This window comes from Propithecus coquereli, unplaced genomic scaffold (genome assembly GCF_000956105.1).
Source record: "Propithecus coquereli isolate 6110/MARCELLA unplaced genomic scaffold, Pcoq_1.0 Scaffold47, whole genome shotgun sequence".
NCBI classification, from domain to species: domain Eukaryota; kingdom Metazoa; phylum Chordata; class Mammalia; order Primates; family Indriidae; genus Propithecus; species Propithecus coquereli.
This window is the reverse complement of record NW_012150507.1, coordinates 6,519,683-6,540,455: the sequence shown is the minus strand read 5'-3', so window position 1 is coordinate 6,540,455 and position 20,773 is coordinate 6,519,683. Positions and strand designations below refer to the sequence as shown.

At 36.2% G+C, this 20,773-nt stretch overlaps 1 protein-coding gene across 4 annotated transcripts in view; it reads left to right on the top strand.

Moving 5' to 3' along the window:
* Positions 1-20,773, top strand: part of IL6ST (interleukin 6 signal transducer) — a 49,752-nt gene that overhangs the window by 10,809 nt on the left and 18,170 nt on the right. The window contains exons 2-6 of one of the 4 annotated variants that reach the window (XM_012655303.1): positions 4,804-4,891; positions 10,118-10,196; positions 15,627-15,932; positions 17,272-17,392; positions 20,510-20,676. In XM_012655303.1, coding sequence (XP_012510757.1) covers positions 10,133-10,196; positions 15,627-15,932; positions 17,272-17,392; positions 20,510-20,676 — 658 coding nt within the window. In that variant the 5' untranslated portion in view covers positions 4,804-4,891; positions 10,118-10,132. Of the gene's footprint in view, positions 1-4,803; positions 4,892-6,151; positions 6,195-10,117; positions 10,197-15,626; positions 15,933-17,271; positions 17,393-20,509; positions 20,677-20,773 lie in introns of those variants that run through there. The other 3 variants (XM_012655306.1, XM_012655305.1, XM_012655307.1) reach the window with 3 other exon arrangements.

The following is a 20,773-nucleotide window of genomic DNA, read 5'->3' as shown; positions in this document are numbered from 1 at the left end:
GTTGTCCGATTAATTTCTTTCTATTTTTAGTAGGGACGGGGTCTCGCTCTTGCTCAGGCTGGTCTCGAACTCCTGAGCTCAAACAATCCGCCCGCCTCTGCCTCCCAAAATGCTAAGATTACAGGCATGAGCCACCACGCCCGGCCTCATTCTTTTTCTTGATAGGTGATCATATCGTCTATATTTTTTTTCCATTTTTATGTCTTATTTATTATATTTTTGGTTAAGACCTCTAGAACAGTGTTAAATAAGTGATGACACTAAGCATCTTGTTTGAATCCTGACTTTAATAGAAATGCTTCTTATTTTTACCTTTAAACATATAGATGCTTATTATAGGTTTCTGATAGTAGTACCTGTGGCAGTAACAGCAAGAGCTGCACTAAGAGTAAGAGCTGTTACTTTTTACTGAGTAGTTACTATGAGCCAGATGATTCTGAGCACTTTACATGTATTCATTTATTTGTCACAACATTACTAGGTGGTAGATGGGCAGGTGACGGGTGTTATTCTCATTTTTACGGATAAGGGAAATGAAAGTGAGGGATGTTAAAAAACTTGCCTAAGATGTTTTACAAAAAAGTAGAGAAGCTGAGATTTGAACACAGACAATCTGGTTCCAGAATCCCTGCTCTTATCTTCTTTATTATACTTCATTGATATAAGGATAGTCTCTTTTAGTCTTAGTTTTCTGACACTTTGTTGTTATTTATAAATTTTAAATGAACAGTTCTTGAATATTATCAGATACATTTCAAACATTGGTTGGAATGATCGTGTTGTTTTTCTTTAATTTTGTAATATAGTGAGTGACAATATATTTTCTCATGTTAAACTATGCTTGATATTTTAGGCTAAATACTTATTAGTGTTCACATTTTGATTTTGTTTTCAAATCTAGACTTTTTTACACCAATATTCATGACAGTTTGACAATAGTTTTATTATGTAATCCTTGTTTGATTTGGTATCCAAACATCTATGCAACTTGCATGTCTGGCCAAGATGGAATAACAAGGGCCAGATTTACCCTCCTGCCTGAAACAACCGAAAACCAAAAATATATATAAAACAGTGATAATCGAAACACTGGACATCAGGTGATAAAAAACAATCTTAGGAGATGGAAATGCAGTGAGCCCTGCGATTCCATTAGCCTACTACTTCTTCAGAGAGTTTCTAGGCCATGCATCGTGCAGGTAGAGGAAACCCACGCTGAGCCCAGTAGACACTCCTAAAGAAATGACTGGGAAGACCAAAGTGACTAAAGTTCACAGAAAGAATACTGGAGAAGAAAGGACTCTGCAGGGGAAACTTCGGAGGTCCCCCTCCTCTGTTCAGCTGAGTACTGAGCAGTGTGTATATGTAAAATAAAGGAACTACCAAAGGCCAGGAAAAGAACCTCCTGCAAGGATTAGAGGTAATGGTGGTGTTCCCATGGGTCAGGAATAGTGCCTGTTCTCACCAGCCAGATTGGAAAACATTTTGATTCATGGGACATTAGGTAGAGTATATAGAAAGATCTTGCCTTAATAGTAGAGAATATAATTAGTCCTAGATATTTTATAGTTTTTGATAAAAACTAGAAACCAACAGATACAAGAAGCTCAACAAACTCCAATCAATGGAAACATGATAAACAGTACACTGAGGTGCATCACAATCAAATGGCTCAAAACTAGTGATAAAAAGGAATCTTAAACACATCCAGAGGGAAAAAGACCTTTCATACAAAGGAACAAAGAAAAGGATGATAACAGATTTTGAAACGATACAAACAAGAAGAAAGTAGAGCTTACATATTTAAAGTACTGAAAGAAAAAACTGTCAATTGAGAATCTATACCCAGTGAAAATATTTATGAAAAATGATAGTGAATAAAGATTTTTTGGGTACATATAAAAACTTAAAGAATTCCTCACCAGTAGCCCTACATTACCAAAAAAAATGTTAAAGGTAGTCCTTTAGGCAGAAAGAAAATGATATCAAATGCCTCAGATGGAAATACGGATCTATAGGCCAGGCGCGGTGGCTCACGCCTGTAATCCTAGCACTCCAGGAGGCTGAGGCGGGAGGACTGTATGAGCTCAGGAGTTTGAGACCAGCCTGAGCAAGAGTGAGACCCTTTCTCAACTATAAATAGAAAGAAATTATCTGGACAACTAAAAATAGAAAAAAATTAGCGAGGCCCAGTGCCGCATGCCTGTAGTCCCAGCTACCCGGGAGGCTGAGGCAGGAGGATCACTCGAGCCCAGGAGTTTGAGGTTGCTATGAGCTAGCCTGATGCTATGGCACTCTAGCCCAGGCAACAGAGTGAGACTCTGTCTCAAAAAAAAAAAAAAGTAATCAAAATACTTGAACAGGCCGGGCCTGGTGCCTCAGGCCTGTAATCCTAGCACTCTGGGAGGCCGAGGTGGGTGGATCGCTCAAGGTCAGGAGTTTGAGACCAGCCTGAGCAAGAGCGAGACCCCGTCTCTACTAAAAATAGAAAGAAATTATCTGGACAACTAAATATATACATATATAAAAAATTAGCTGGGCATGGTGGCGCATGCCTGTAGTCCCAGCTACTCAGGAGGCTGAGGCAGTAGGATCCCTTGAGCCCAGGAGTTTGAGGTTGCTGTGAGCTAGGCTGACACCATGACACTCTAGCCCGGGCAACAGAGTGAGACTCTGTCTCAAAAAAAAAGAAAAAATAGTTGAACAGACACATGAACCAAAGAAAATATGTAGCTAAGCATACACCTACCACATGGCCCAGCCATTCCACTCCTCGCTGACCTTCAGTTTTGCGGACACAGACAATGTATTAGTTCCTAGGGCTACTCTAACAAAGTACAAGTTAGTATCCCTTGTCTGAAATGCTTGGGACCAGAAGTGTGTCAAATTTCTGATTTTTCAGATTTTGTAATATTTGCTTATGTACTTAGTAGCTGAACATCCTAAATGTAAAAATTCAAAATTTGAAATGCTCCAATAAGCATTTTCTTTGTCATGTTCGTACTGCAAAAGTTTCAGATTTTGAAGCATTTCAGATTTTCAGATTTGGGATGCTCAATCTGTACCACAAACTGGATGCTTAAAACAACAGAAATTTATTCTCTCAATGTTCTGGAGACTAGAAGTTCTTTAGGGACTCTGGATAGAATCCTTCTTTGCTTGTTCCTAGCTTCTGGCAGTAGCCACCAACCTTTGGCATTCCTTAGCTTGCATCTGCTTAACTCCAGTCTTTGCCTGTGTTGTCACATGGCATTCTTCTTACGTCTATGTCTCTTCTTCTAAGGATACCGGTCTTCCTGTACCAAGGGCCCACCCTATGCTAGTATAATATAACATCTTAGCTAATTATATCTGCAATGGCCCTATTTCCAAAGAAAGTCACATTTTGTGGTACTGGGGGTTAGGACTTCAACATAGCTTTGTAGAGGAGATACAATTCAACCTCTAACAAAAAATAAGCAAAATAAGTAAATTACATGGTATTTAAAACGGGTTGGCTCACTGTGGCCCACAGACCAAATCCAGCATGCATCCTATTTTTGTAAATGAAGTTTTAGTGATGTGCATTTGTTTATATATTTTTTATGGCTGCTTTTGCACTTTAATAACAGGGATGGCTAGTTCCAACAGAGAACTTAAGGCCCACAGCTATTTGGTCCTTTACGGAAAATGTTTGCTAGGCTATTTTAGAAGGTGTTAAATGCTATGGAGAAAAAACAGGAAATGGGAGATAAGCAACACAGGCTAGTTAGGGGAGATCTTATGGGAAGGTGAATTTGAGTGAAGGCTACGAGGAATTAATCTTTATGTATTAACCTAGATGTCCAATATGTAGTATTAAATGACAAAAGCAAGTTATAGAAGATTTATCACTTGTGTGATTCCATTTTTGTAAAATAGGAAAGTATATATTTATACAATACAAAGTTATAATAGATGCATAGAAAATTTTGCAGGAATGTCCACCAAAATGTTCACAGTAGTTATTTCTTAGTGGGATTATAGTGGACTTTCACATGAAATTTTTACAATTTCTTTTCATTTGACATTTAAAAAAATAGTTATAAATATAATTCCTTTTATGTTATTAAATTATATCAAAGACTTAATGCATGTGAAACAATAATGAAGGATTCAACTCCTTGCCTGAATTTGAAGTTATCTTCTTATATTTCAAAAATGAGCCACCAGTTCTTACGCTAGAATTTAACATAGTACTGAGCAAATCTTAAGATGAATTTTTATGTCTGTGCATAGAATAGTTTGGTAGTTGAGTTAGCAGGCTTAACTTAATGGTAATAAAAGACAAAAAGTATGATTCGCAGCAGTCCCCAACCTTTTTGGCACTGGGGACCGGTTTCATGGAAGACAATTTTTCTGTATGGTTGTGGGGGGTGGCTCTGCAGTCTGGTTCCTAACAGGCCGAGGATCTGTCTGTTGGGGAGGAGGGCGGGTGGTTGGGGACTGCAGTGTTAAAGAACTGCTTTAACTGCTTTTGTCAAATTGTCAAATTCAACAAAATGTCCCTTTCACATTTCTGTAATGTTACGTAGACATCAAGGAAGTATGGATTAGGCATAGTTGAACCAATAATGTTTGCAAGTGTACATCAAAACATAATACTAGGATATTTGAATACACCAGTATTTATGGGATTATTTTATTCTGAAACTCAGGAGATGTCTAAATGAGATATTTTCTGCAAACCTGAAAGCCTAAAAACAGAGAGGGATCTAAAAAGTACTTACATAATAAAATATTATCAAAGCCAACTTTCTGAACAAGGCTCTCCTCCGTTTACAGCGAGACCCAATGGAAAGAGCACGATATTTGGAGTCAGAAGATTTAGTTTCAAACCCCTGCTCCTTCACTTATTAATTTTGTGTTTGGGGTAAGTAATTTACCTTGTCTGAATTTTTGTATTTTATTTTGTTAAATTCCAATAAATAATCCCTGCCCTACCTACCTGCTTCTCTAGGATATTAGGAGAATCAAGTGAAATAATTTACATGAAAGCATGTTATATAATGTAAAATAGTATCAAAGTGTTGTGAAATAATTGGGTACTGATGGAAGAGAGCAGAGTGTGGATAATTTTTAAAATAATTAATAGTTAATTTTATGTAGGTATGACCAACTTTTTGCAACTTTATTCATAATAACACTGTACTATACAAGATACTGTACAGAAATTTTTGCCATCCTGATCCTTACTCAGCTTATTCATTCAATAAACATTACTTTGCCTTCTGTTTGGCAATTGTAGTTCATACACTATTCCACAGTTACGGTAGTAATGTTACTATAGTAACAAAGTTTATATTGATATTTTTCCTTATGTACAAAGTAAATCTGAATGTATTAGTGATGCTTCTTCATTCTGTCTTTGGGTTGTATTAAAAAGAAAATGTAAAAATTACAATCCATAGGCAATAAAAATAATTTATAAAGGGCACAACTATTAAATATTTATTAATTATAACTCCAGTGTTTTTCTCCCACTTGAGAAAATCCATGGGAATTAAAGTAAATGAGAATGAACAATATAGGGATAATCTTGCATTTTAATTTTTTTAAGTCATTCATAAACTTTGTTACTTTAACATTACTAGTAGCAAATTACTTGTGATGTATCTTACAGCTCCTTTCAGTACCACTGCTGTATTGAACCACTATAGTTGAGGAATTACTACTGTAGAAGAACCACTCAGTTCTTGGAATAAACCTTTCCTGTATTTATGGTTACTAGTCATGTTTTGGCTTCATAGAAGCTTCCCAGATAACATGGTGATTTCAAGGAAAATCAATCTATGCAATATATAGTTGTAATATATGCATAGAAAATTCTGCAAGAGGTAAGGAGACAGGATAGTGCCATTAGCAGAATTTTATATTGAATATTTACTGTCAGCAGAATGAAAGGAGGGGAAAATAAGCAGAGTTCTGTCATTTCTGTCAATTTTAAAACAAGACATACCCCCAAAGGAAGTTAACTATATTGCATATAATATTTTATATAGTGCTACTGTGTCTTCATCTCTTAGGTTGGGACTGTGAAATCAAGTGCTATAATAGATGTTCCTTCATCACATCTCAATGACAATCTTTGAAAAATTAGGAGCCATTATTTTCTAACTATTAAAATGTGCAACCTACCTTTGCCTGTTTTCCTTGTGTTCCATAGAACTGCTCAGGTAAATCTGACTGCTTTGAAGTAATCATAAATACTTTCATGGATCTCTTGTTTTGGAGTTTATTAGAAGAATGTAATACATCAATAGAAAGATGGAATGGTGTAGTAGTAGATTTTTCCAGTATGAGGCTATTTAAAGTTGGGGAGTAGAGAATGAAACGGGTAGGGGAAAATGGTTCCTGCAACTTAGTTCTTTTATACCTTTTCTTAATACAATCTAAACAGTTCATTATCAAATAATTTTGTTACAGAGGTGACTTACCTGTTAGGGAGTACATAAGTTTATATATTTAATAAAAGAATACTGTGTAACAAGTATAGTACTATAACACCCTCCCTCATCAAGAAATTAATAGTTTTATTTATGAGAAAAAATTTACACATTGTGATTCTTTATTTGAATTATATTTATTTTTTATATAAGTATTAAAGTCACATGGTACAACACTTGGAAAGCTGCAAAGAGTATATAGTGGAGAATCTCTTTCCACCCCAGTAGGAGATGTATTAATACTTCCTTCTAGGAATATCCTTCAAGAGATATTTTATGCATATATAAAGAAATGAATGTGTTTTGTTTTCTTTTTTATTTTTTGCCCACAAATAAGCAAATTCACTATTCTGTATCATAACAATATGTTTTAGATAACATTACATATCTGTACATATAGAGCTCATTTTTTTAATGGCTACTACATACTATGTTTCAGTATACCTTAATTTAACTAGTGCCCTATCATGAACATTTAGGTAGCTTCAACCTTCTATTATAAACATTGTTGTAGTGAATACATTGGACGTGTGTTGTTTTGCTCATATCTATAAGGTAAAACAACTAGAAGCAGAATCATTAGATTCAAATGTATGCGTTTTAATTTTGATCGAAATTGCAATACTGGCTTGTCTGGGTAGGTTTGTTTATTTTTAATTGAGGTCTAATTTACAAATAACAAAATTTACAAATTTTTTTTTTTTTTGAGACACAGAGTCTCACTGTGTTGCCCGGGCTAGAGTGCCATGGCGTCAGCCTAGCTCACAGCAACCTCAGACTCCTGGGTTCAAGAGATCCTCCTGCTTTAGCCTCCCAAGTAGCTGGGACTACAGGCATGTGCCACCATGCCCGGCTAATTTTTTCTATATATATTTTTAGCTGTCCAATTAATTTCTTTCTATTTTTGGTAGAGACGGGGTCTCGCTCTTGCTCAGGCTGGTCTCAAACTCCTGAGCTCAAACGATCCACCCGCCTGGGCCTCCCAGAGTGCTAGGATTACAGGCGTGAGCCACCGTGCCCGGCCCACAAATTTTTAAGTGGACAATTTGTTGGGAAGCTTATGCCAGTTTACATAGTAACCTGTAGTATATAACAATGCCTTTATTGATTAGTCTTACCACACCACGTTGGTACCTTTTTGGTTTTTATGTTTTTGCCAACACTGTAGGTGAGAATGGTATTGGGATAGTTCTTGGTTTGTTTACCTCATTTACTAAATACATACTATAAAGTCCAGAACCCATAAATGTACATACAGCTTAATTAGTTTTTACCACTGTCCAGATCAAGATAATAGAGCATGCCCAGCACCCCAGAATGCCCACTTTTGTCCTCTTCCCTACAAAAAGATAACTACTATTCTGACCTCTGTCACCAGAGGTGATAGATTTTGCCTGTTTTTGAACTTCCTATAAAGGAAATCTGATGCAGAGTGTACCTTTTTGGTATCAGATTTCTTCCATTCTGTATTATGTGGAATTCATCCATGTTGCATGTACCTGTAAGTTATTCTCTTTGCTGTGACTCAGTTACTTAATTATACTACAATTTATATGTTCTAATGTTTATGGATATTTAGCTTCTTCTACTTTTCAGCTTTTTTGAATAAGACTTCTATGACCATTGTTGTACATGTCTTTTGGAAGCGTTAAGTACTCATTTCTTTTGGCTATACACCTTGTCTGGGTAGCTTTTGTTTATTTTTAAATGAGGTCTAATTTATAAACAATAAAACTTACCAATTTTTAGTGTATAATTTGATAGGAAACCCATGGGCCTCTTGCATTTCTGCGTGTCTTATGAGTAAAAGCCCTGACTGCCTTTTTTCTGAACTGTCTCTTCAAGGATGTTGGAAGATAGAAAAAGGCAGGTTTGCTTACAGCCTTGGAAGATGTCTCCCTCTAGAGTTAAAGGACCAGGCATGCTTCCTGCTCATTTTTAAACATAGCTCCATTTTCCTCTCCTGTAAGGCAGCCTGTGCAGGTATCACCTGACTCTTCACAATGCTCTGTGAGAATTGAGGCTTGGGCAACTAGCACAAGAAAATGCTGATAGTTCTGACTACTGTTATGGCTAATAAAGTCTTTTGTCTCTGACTCAGTAGTCTCCTGTGTTTTGCCAGTATCTAATCAATTGTGGCAGGCTAACTTGTTAGCTTGAAAGTAGAGTAAAATCCCAGAGCCTTCACAATTCTTGATACAATTCAATGAATTTTGACAAATGTAAATAATCTTGTAGTCACCACCACAAGGTCATAGAAATATATCCATCACCCCCAAAAATTCCTGTGTGCCCCTTTACATGTGTCCCCCTCTTCTGCCTCAGCCCCAGACAAACCCAATCTGCTTTCTGTCACCCTAGTTTTGCTATTTCTAGAATTTCCTATAAATAGAATTGTACAGTATATAGCCTGTTGTATCTGGCTTCTTTCATTCAGCATAATGCCTTTGAAATATATTCATGCTATTGCATGTATCACTAGTTCATTTCCATAAATAACTAGGTAGTATTTTGTTGTGTTGCTATACCATTGTTTGAACATACATATATCCATTTACTAGTCATTGGACATTTAGACTGGTTCCACTTTGGAACTATTATGAATAAAGCTGCTGTGAATGCTTGAGTGAGAATAAATCTTTGTGTGGACATATACTTTTATTCTGGGGCATACGTTCTTAGAGTGGAAATACCAAGTTTTATGGTGTGCTTTTAACCTGGTAAAGAACAGCCAAATTGTTTTCCAGAGTGTATCGTTTTGCATTCCTTTCTGGGTACCTCATTTTGAGTAATGTTGAAAGTTTCTTTTCATATGTTTGAGTTAATTATATTTCCTTTTCTATAAACTGCCTATTCAAATCTTTTTGCCTGTTTTTCTGTGAGATGTTAGAATTTTTTAGTGATTTGTAGGCATTCTTCATATATTGGGGAATATTTTCAGTCATTTGGTCATGTTATGGATTACAAACATTATTTTCCATTTGTCAAGTATCTTTTTTTTTTTTTTTTTTTTTTGAGACAGAGTCTCACTCTGTTGCCCGGGCTAGAGTGCCGTGGCGTCAGCCTGGCTCACAGCAACCTCAAAATCCTGGGCTCAAGCAGTCCTCCTGCCTCAGCCTCCCGAATAGCTAGGACTACAGGCATGTGTCACCATGCCTGGCTGATTTTTTCTATTTTTAGTAGAAACGGGGTCTCGTTCTTGCTCACGCTGGTCTCGAACTCCTGAGCTCAAGCAATCCTCCCGCCTCGGCCTCTCAGAGTGCTAGGATTACAGGTATGAGCCACCACACCCGGCCTGTCAAGTAATTTTTGAGGTTACTTATAGTGGATTTTGCCATGCAAAAATTTGTCTCTCTCAAATTCTCAATCTCAAGAGTTATTTACTAATAGTGTAAGACTTCATGTAGTAAAGAAACAGGATTTCTCTTTTAATTAACCTTAAAGTATAAATTATGTTTTCTAGCAATGTTTACATAGTCATGACTTCAGTGGGACTAAAGAAAAATAATCTGAAAACTTGTTTTCTGCATTCTCATTAAGATTTTACCACCTTTTAGAAAACAGCTACAGAATGGAAACAAAAGATTGTATCTTAAGTTATGTGTATATAAGAGAAAAAATATTAAAAAGAATATTACATGTGTTTGTTACAGAAGTATCTATGCAAGATGTCAGTGTTGCAGAGTTGGCTAGTGCAAGCCTTGTTTATTTTCCTCATCACTGGATCTATAGGTAAGGTTCTTGAAATACCCTATCTGCTAACTCTACAAATTCAGCTTTACATATTTTTATATAATTTTGTAATTGAACTTATCTTTAATCATTATTTACTTATGCTTTTATAGTTTTTCTAGGATAATTATTGAGAGAATATTATTGTCTTAAAATGATTTTAGTAAGTAAAAATACTGTTGATGATCTGTTTTGTATAATTTGAGTTGTAACACTCAGTCATCAGTAATCCCAATTGCTGTTTAGCTATACTAACAGTAACTTTAAGGTGGAGAAGGAAAAAAAATCATGTTTTGGTTTTTTTTTTTTTTTTTTAATAGAGGAATAGGAGAAAATCTGTTAACTCTTAGCACTTCACTTCTTAATTCCCAGAAGTGTCACTGAGCAGTGTGGTTATGATAACCAGAATTAAGAGGTACCTGAAGCAGTACCAGTCAAACTGTGGTTTATAGCCTGATGCTCTCCTGAGATCTGGTTGTTACTGGTCCACAATGAAATAAACACAGAATTTAAGAATAAACCTTTAGTCACTCTTAACAATTTGATATAGCCATGACATCCAAGCATGTGATTGGTGGACTTTTATTGTCACAGTATAGAACAAAAGTATAAGTTTGTGACAGATTGGAAGAGAAGAAAAACCTGATCTTTCATCACAGATAGTTTGAGAGGCACTGCTCTAAATCACTCCTCCAAATGCAGGAATGAAACTTCTTGCTGGACACTTAAAGTAGCAGAAAGGTTATATTGAAAATCTATCTTACTTAGAAAGGCTTTCCTTATTCTTGAACCCACATTTTCTTTCTTGTAACTTTTTCCTATGAATTGTGCTTCTAGAGTAGGTTAAATTTCTCTTCTTACTGTTCTCTCTTCAGATATTGAAGGACTGCTTTCCTATGTCTCTAAGCCCTCTTCCCCCAAGTGAACTTACCCAGTTATCCTAATCATTCATCAGGATGTGGCTTCCAACCCTGTGTGTGTTGATTGCCCTCCTGAGTCTTCACTCAGTTGACTGTATATTATATAAAAATATAATACCATCCTAGCTCTCCCATTTACCCAGCCGTAGGACTTTGGCCAGTCATTTAATCTGTGCCTCAGTTTCCTGATCTATAACATGGGGATAATAATGGTTCCTACGCTCTAGGGTTTTTGTGAAGATTAAATGAGTTAATATACAGAAAGCATTTGGACAGTGCCTGGCCCACAGTAAGCATTATAAAAAGGATAGTTTTTGTATGTGTATTACTATGGTTATTGTTGTCTTTGAATACAGTGTACTTTGTGAAAAAAATAAATGTACCAGAACTAGTCTGAACTAGTTTGATCTGAACATCATTTTTATAAAGCAACATAGCTTTTTGGCAGCTGAGATACAGTTTCATGTTAAGCTAGTGGTCAGTGAAAATTCTTAGGTTGTTTTCACATGAATTACATTAAGCCAGTTATCCCTCGCCCTATATATATATTTCTTATCAATCCTAATAGGAAAATTTCCTCTGTTGCAAATTTCATTTTATTAGTTTTAACCTATTGTTCTAATCTTTCAACATAATTTTGAATCCTAACATTTTCATTCAAAGTTTTGGTGACCATTCCTAGTCCTGTCCTCTGCTAATTTGATAAGTGTGTGTCTCAGAGATAAAGACTTCCCCCAAGTTGTTGATGAAAATGTTGAAAATAACAGGACTACCTACATTAGTTGTCTCTTACTGCCTTACAAAAACTCCAAAACTTCAAGGGTAAAAATGACACCTCTCATGGATTGTATGGGCCAGAAATACAGACAGGCAGGCACAGCCAGACTGATTCATCTTTGTTCTACCATGTCTGGGGCCTCAGTTAGAATATTCAAAGACTGGCGGCTGGGTCATCTGCAGGTACATTCACTTATATGTCTGGTATTATTATTGCTAGCTGTAGGCTGAGGGCTTTGTTGGGGCTGTTGGCCAAAACACCACACATGGCCTCTTCATGTGGCCTTGGTTTCCTTACAACATGTTGCTGGGTTCCAAGAGCAAATGTCCCAAGAATCAAAGATTGCTTGTCAGAAGCTGTATTCTTTTAATGATCTATCCTTGGAAGTCATAGCACACTCCATAGTCTGGGGTAGACACAAGCACCCACACAGATATGAGATGTTTGGGGGGAATGTGGAACCTACTTCTTCGTGAAAGGTGTATCAGTGACGTTGTAAGAAGAATACGTGGGATCGAATGAATATATAGGTGTGGCCATCCTTGAAAAATACTGTCTGCCCCAAGGACTGAAGAGAGGCACTTTAGCATATTCTGCTCAATATCACCCTCTCATTGACTTTTTTCTTAGTCAATTTTTTTTTATCTTTTTGTAGAGACAGGGTCTTACTACGTTGCCCAGGCTGGTATCAAACTCCTGGCCTCAAGTGATCTTCCCACCTTCGCCTCCCAGAGTACTGGGATTACAGGCATGAGCCACCACGCCCAGCCAGTATTTTTTATATATGAGTAATCAAAAATTTATTAGTTTGAGCCTATGAAAAATAGCCAAATATCAGCTATCATGTTTATTCTAATATCTACTCTAGTACATTCTAATCCACATTTCTTCATCTTGCCCACATGGTCAAAATAACTTTATCAAATATTAATACCTTTCTTAATTAAAATATTCTCTTTCTACAATTTAATCTCAGTCTGGTAGCCCTGTAAAAATGAGATTAATTTAGCATACGATGGTTTTAATGGACCTGTGTTTCACTTTGAAAACTGGAATATTTGCCCATTTTTAGTATTCTTTTATTCTGTATGATTAAAAATTAACAATTTTGAGTCTTATTATATCCTATGTGTTTAGTACTCTAGAGTATATTTCATATTTACTGTTCCCTGTAATTACTTTAGAGAAAATATATCAGGAGTGATTTTGCCAAGGAATAAAGTGAGGTCTAGGAAAGTGTAAGGTCTGGCCAGTTACACAGGGTATCTTGTTTGTAGAGCTCCTCCACAAGGTGAAGTTCCATACTGTTGGAAATGGTGAGTAATAAATGCGCTAGGACTTACACTAGACATGTATAAGTAATGGCAGGGTGATATGAACAGGCGGCATTACACGTTTTGAAACAAAGAAATACACATTCTACTCTGGGCCTTAGAGGCCTTATGAGAGATCCTAGGTTTTCATTTGGGAGTATAGTTTTGACTGCAAAGACTCTTTTTAATTCTTCTTGCTGACTTTGAATGATATGGAATAAGAAAATATTATAATTGTTAACTTTTTAAGGTAGTTTTATCCTTTGTGTCATCTATCTTGGAACAGAGTTGGAAATTGGAAGAGTCTAGCTGGTAATTAAGGTTGACTCTATAAAAGTATCTCAGCTTTCTTTATCCATAAAATAAAGGGTTGAAGTAAATGATCTCCAAGGTTCTTTACAGCTTCATAATTCTGTTATTCTGTGCCTTTTACCTTAAGTGCTAGAACCAGTCATCTGTGATAGAACCTTCTAAACCTACTAATGTGACTCGATTATCTATATCTGGAGAGTAGTAATAATGTTGCTAGACTACCTGTTGAGTGCCGGTATTGTACTAGGTGCTTTACATAAGTAATTTTTAATTTCAAAAATAACTTCATGGCTAACCATCCAAAAAACCATCAGCAAATAGGCTTCATTGAGGAAAGCTGCCTCAGAATTGTGGACACCGAAGCTAAGCATGGTCCCCAACCTTTTTGGTATCAGGGACCAATTTCGTGGAAGACAGTTTTTTCATGAAAAATTGGCTCAAGCAGTGATGCGAGCCACGGGGAGTGGCTGTAAATACAGAAGAAGCTTCGCTTGCTCGCCTGCCCCGCTCACCTCCTGCTATCACCCCCGCTCCCCGCCCTGATTCCTAAGTTTCATGGAAGACAATTTTTCCATGGACAGGTACTGGTCTGCGGCCTGGGGTTTGGGGACTTGCAGAGCTACAGAAAGAGAATAGAGTCATGCCAAATAGTTGGTTGGGACTTTTATCTTGGTAGTGATAGGTAGCCACTAAATAATTCAAAGGAGGTAAATGTCATAATCATTTTAGAACAGTGACTGTGGCAGCAGTGTGTAGGATAAACTAGAAGAAGTTCAGACTAGTATAATATTTATGGCCTGAGCTTCAGCAGTCAAAGTAGCATTAGAAAGAAGAGGTTGATACACCTATTAAGAAAGTAGAACCGGCGAGGTGTGGTGGCTCATGCCTGTAATCTTAGCACTGTGGGAGGCCAAGGCGGGTGGATCATTTGAGCTCAGGAGTTCAAGACCAGCCTGAGCAAGAGCGAGACCCCGTCTCTACTAAAAATAGAGAGAAATTAGCTGGACGACTAAAAATATATATAAAAAAAATTAGCCAGGCATGGTGGCGCATGCCTGTAGTCCCAGCTACTCAGGAGGCTGAGGCAGAAGGATTGCTTGAGCCCAGGAGTTTGAGATTGCTGTGAGCTAGGCTGATGCCACGGCACTCTAGCCCGGGCAACAGAGCGAGACTTTGTCTCAAAAAAAGAAAATAGAACCAACATGACTTAGTGCAGTATTGTTAAGTTTGAGGTTAGAAGAAGGTAGAGATGTTGAGGGTGACTACAGAGTATCTGGCCTAGATGACTGGATGGAAGTGATGCTGTTAGCAGAGTTAGAGAAATAAGAGTAAGAAATAATAAGTTTGAAAGGAACTATGATGCATATAGTTTTAGATGTGTTGTTTAAAAGTACTTACAGGATAGCTGAGGTCTAATAGGCTATTGAAAGCATGAGAAGCGAGAGCTAAAGATAGGGATTTACTCACCAGCATGGAATAGGTGATAGGTAAAAACATAGTTGTGTTTCATTGTCTATCCAATCTGATTCTTTGCTTTTAAATAGGGGATCTTATCCCATACATTTATTGTTAAAACTAATATTTGGCCATCTTGTTCTATTCTTTCTGTTTTTTATTGCTTCCTGTTTCCTTTGTTGTCTGAATTTTGACATATGGACAATGTATACTGTCTCCCTGTGCCCCCATGTGCACCCTACAACAGCATTCAAGACTAGAGAGGAGAGGAGACTAACACTGCCTGTTTTCTAGAGAGTTGTTTAGACCCTGAGTTTGAATCAAGGAACAGGATAGGTGGTGGGGCAAGTATGAATCATGCTACAGGCAGTCTGTGTTTCCTGAAGAAAAGTTAGAATAGTATACATACCGTGAGCTAAAGCTCGAATAGGTTTTTCTTAATTCATCTCTATCTGCCCCGTAATTTGTGTATGTCTTTACAAATTTAGGCATTAAATTCTGACCATAATTATTTTTCAGCTGTGTTTTCTTCTTTTTTTAGGGATATTTAGTGAAGGCTAAGGGACTCTACATTGAGTGCTACCAGCCAGATATCATTTTGTACCAGAAAAATTCAGTCCATTTGATGTATTTTTTTGTTGTTCCTTTTTAGGTGAACTTATAGATCCATGTGGTCATATCAGTCCTGAATCTCCAGTTGTACAACTTGGTTCTAATTTCACTGCAGTTTGTGTGCTAAAGGAAGACTGTATGGATTATTATCATGTAAATGCTAATTTCATTGTCTGGAAAATAAGCCATTTTACTATTCCTAAGGAGCAATATACGATCATAAACAAAACAGCTGCCAGTGTCACCTTAACAGATGTAGCTTCCTTAAATACTCAACTGATTTGCAACATTCTTACATTTGGACAGCTTGAGCAGAATGTTTATGGAATCACACTAATTTCAGGCTGTAAGTTTTGTTTTTGTCTTATTTCAGACTTTGTCATGACTGTTGAACCACATTTTTAATGTCTGTTGATCTTTATGAAGTGCAGTAACCTGTGGACTCGGTGACCTTTGGACATTTTTTTTTAAGCTTAGAAGTAAAAAACTACATTTGCATTATTAATATACAAAAAGCCTAAAGAATAATGCAAGTCTCATTCCTGAAAGTCAAGCATTTTTCAGTTTTCTAGAAAGTATTTGACATAATACCCCAAAAAAGTATTGTTGAATTGAAATCTGTGAATGTATTCAAAGTAACTTTCAATATCCCTTAATTGGTGCTCACTTCGGCAGCACATATACTAAAATTGGAACAACAGAGAGAAGATTAGCATGGTCCCTGCGCAAGGATGACACACATAAAAAAAATATCCCTTAATTGCTGAGAACATGCACATATAAAGCAGCTGCCTGAAGAAGGTGAATAAATCCTGGAGAAAGTCCTTCTTAAAGGTCAAAGTAAATAAAGTAAACTTTCTGTGGTCCAAAAGTAGGTTATCAAATTTACCTATCTCCCAAACTTCATGATTTCAGTATTTGCTTTTCTTCCAGCAGAGTTTGGGAAAGCAATAAGAAGAGAAATATAAATGAATCCTTTTTGCTTCTATTTAATTGCCTCTTATTAACATATGTAAATATTACTTTTTTTTTTTTTTGAGACACAGTCTCACTGTGTTGCCTGGGCTAGAGTGCCGTGGCGTCAGCCTAGCTCACAGCAACCTCAAACTCCTGGGCTCAAGCGATCCCCCTGCCTCAGCCTCCCAAGTAGCTGGGACTACAGGCATGCGCCACCATGCCCAGCTAGTTTTTTCTATATATTTTTAGTTGTCCAATTAATTTCTTTCTATTTTTAGTAGAGATGGGGGTCTCGCTCTTGCTCAGGCTGGTTTCGAACTCCTGAGCTCAAACAATCCGCCTGCCTCGGCCTCCCAGAGAGCTAGGATTACAGGCGTGAGCCACCGCGCCCGGCCTAAATATTACTTTTAAAAGTATACTTGATGGAGAGATCAGTTGATATTTTTATCCACTTATAAATGAACGTTGATTTTATGTAGGAAATTAATGTGAAACAAACTAGTTAATGACAATTAAGATAGAAAATATGTTACTATCTGAAGCAAAGTTTGAGTTTGAATAAAAAAGAAATTAACTTTTAGTCACCAGTCTTTCATTATGTCCATTCTTTTTGCTTGCGTTTGTTTTTTCTATCTGAATTTAGGTTGTAAATGCCTTGACTAGTATATAAATTGCATAATATTTGTGGATATAAAACTTTTTGAGAAATGCTAATTTTTCCCTTTTAGTGCCTCCAGAGAAACCTAAAAATTTGAATTGCATTGTGAATGAAGGAAGGAAAATGAAGTGTTACTGGGATCCTGGAAGGGAAACATACCTGGAAACAAACTTCACTTTAAAATCCGAATGGTACATTATTTTAAGTTTGTTGTTTGTTGGATTTATTAATCATTTTTGCTGAAATTTTTATTTTAACAAGTAATAGTATTAAATGTAAATTTTTAAACATTTATCTTTATATTTTGGAACATATCAGTTATACATAAAAGTAGAAAGAATAGTATAAATCCCCATGTACCGATCACCCAGCTTCAACGATGGTCAGCTCATGACCAGTCTTATTTTATGTATATTCCGCCCCATATTGTCTTGAGGAAAATCTCAGACCTATCATTTCATTCATAAATATTTCTGTACATATCTCTAAAAGGTAAGAACACTTTTTTTAAAACATATCTACATGCCATTGTTATACCCAGATATAATTTAAAATACTTTAGTATCATCAATTTTCTGCTAGCATTAATTTCCCCCGTTGTCTTATAAATATGTTTTTTGTTTTTTGTTTTTTGAGACAGAGTCTTGCTCTGTTGCCCGGGCTAGAGTGCCATGGCATCAGCCTAGCTCACAGCAACCTCAAACTCCTGGGCTCAAGCAATCCTTCTGCCTCAGCCTCCGGAGTAGCTGGGACCACAGGCACGCGCCACCATGCCCGGCTAACTTTTTGTATATATTTTTAGTTGGCCGATTAATTTCTTTCTAATTTTTAGTAGAGGTGGGGTCTCACTCTTGCTCAGGCTGGTCCCGAACTCCTGATCTCAAACGATCCGCCCGCCTCGGCCTCCCAGAGTGCTAGGATTACAGGCGTGAGCCACCGCGCCCGGCCATTCTTAATATTAATAAAATTTCCCATTCATTTTTTCAAACATAAAAAGGTTGAAAGAATTTTACAGTGAAAAGTCATACATACCCATCACCTAGATCCTACAGTTAACATTTTAGTATATTTGCTTCATCACATACCTGTTTATCTATGCATCCTTCTCTCCATCTATCCATCCATATCTCTTTTTTTATGCATTTCAAAGTGAGTTGCAGTCATTAACATACCTTACCCTTAAACATTTCAGTATTTACATCATTAACTAGAGTTCAGTGTTTGCTTACAGGTTTGTTTTTAGGTAAAATTTACATGTAATGAAAACATAAATCTTAAGTGTATCATTCAGTGAATTTTGACAAGTGCATACACCTTTATAACTAAAACCAACTATCAAGATACAGGACATTACTGACACCCCCAGAAAGTTCCCTCATGCTCCCTTCCCAGTCAATCCTGGCCACCACCCCACCCCACCCCACAAGCAACTAATTGTCTGATTTCTTTCACCATAGATCATTTTTGCCATTACAGAATATCATATAAATGGAATTATATAGTATATACTCTCTGGCGAAAGGTTTCTGTGACTCAGCAGAATGTTTCTGAAATTTAACCATATTGCTTCCCGTTAGTTTTTTCCCCTATAGGTGTGAGCAGTCATCAGTAATCATTATTTGTATATAAGTTACAAAATTGTGGTATTTTGTATGGGTTTTCTTTTTTTTTTTTTTTTTTTTGAAATACTTAAAAATTTTCTTTATCAACTATGGGTGACCTCACAATTCAGATAAGAGAAGCAGAAGCAAAGTGATGTTAATATTTTTCCTTTATTACCAGTTTTATAATGAGTTGATTCCCTAGCATCCTAGGGAAGGTATATAATGAGGGATTTTTCTCCCTCATTAAGAAATTATATTTAAACATATTTGATAGATTTTAATCCATTATGGTTATTCTTACTGATGCTTAAATTGTTCCATCTTTGATTGGTGGGAGTTTATTCAGATTGTCTCATGTATCCTTTTGACACTTCATTAGCCTTTGATAGCTTCCTTGATTTCTGGTATAACATGATTTTCCAGGTTCATCTTATGTATTTCCTCACCCAGACCCAGAATCAACCATTTCCCAAGGATCCTAGGTTCCATTCAGTGTGAAATAATATTTAGAGATTAGTCTGGGTGCTGGAGGAATTCATTGCTGTTTGGTTGTCATAGTTTCTAGGCTTTTTCAGTGGAAAGAGCTAGGAAATGTTTGTAGTTTGAGATAAAATATATCATAAAAAATATGAACTCATACTAATATTTCCAATTTAAAATCAGGATACAGGTATTTACATAATTTCATCCATCTAACATCTGTATCCTCTCTTCTGCACTGAAAATCCTAGTTCCCAACGACACCAACATAATTATTAATTTGCTTTATCCTACAGTAAACACAACATTTTCAAAATGACAATGCTAGTATTAGCACCAATATGATTACTAAAACCAATTTTAAGATTGTTTTTCTCCATGAAGGATGCGTAGTCTACTTACTATGTTTTAAAGTTACTTGAAATAGTTCCTTTCTGTGTGGTTATACCAAAAACTCAGTATACAAGTCAATATGTCTCATTTTGCTTTTGATTTTTAGGAATTTTTCTTAATAATTATGTAAAATAATAAATCAAATCTGTCAAATCTGTTAAACAGGGTATATTCAGAGAAGTTTAAATTCTATCCCTGTCTCCTCTACTTTGTTTCCTTCTTTCCCCTAGAGGTTATCCATTTTTGTTTTGGTTTGATTTGTCCTATTTTTAAAAATAGTAATTGTATATAAATATTTTTAATTGAGGCATAATTTATACACATATGAGTAATATGGTAATATGGTGATAGAAATCAGAAAGTGGTTGCCTGGGTTTGACTAGAAAGAGGCTGAGGAACTTTTCTGGGGTGATAGAAGTTTTTATCACTGACCTCCTATCACCTCGCGTATTGTGCTTTTAGAAAGCATATTGTGCTTAAAGATGTTTCTGGGACACTAAAGATTCTGTTTCAGGAAAGGAGAAAAACAGTACTAGGATCACAAGGAAACGATCTTTTTGGAGAGGTATCAGTGGGAATGGAGCATAAAATTCTAAAGTACAGTATCCTTAGACTAAACATTTGGAAATAATTTTGTGTCATAAGATAAAGATCAAATTCCGTTTTAAAGAAAGGCAGGTTAGTTTTTAAGAAATTTTATTTGTTTTTAGTGATCAGCAATTTATTTGCTACAACAATTTGGGTCTCATCAAACTCTTTTTAAGGAACTTTTTCGCTCTTATTTTTTCAGATATATTTTTAATGACTGATTCTTCCATTTTTTTTTATTAGGGCAACAGAGAAATTTGCTGATTGTAAAACAAAACGTGACACCCCCACCTCATGCACTGTTGATTATTCTCCTGTGTATTTTGTCAACATGGAAGTCTGGGTAGAAGCAGAGAATGCCCTTGGGAAGGTTACATCAGATCATATCAATTTTGATCCTGTAGATAAAGGTAGTTATAAAGCTGAATTTGAGATTTATTAGACTAAATAGCAGTTTATAAATTAAAGTGGTTTTTAGATTTTAATTAATGTAGGAACAAGCATTTA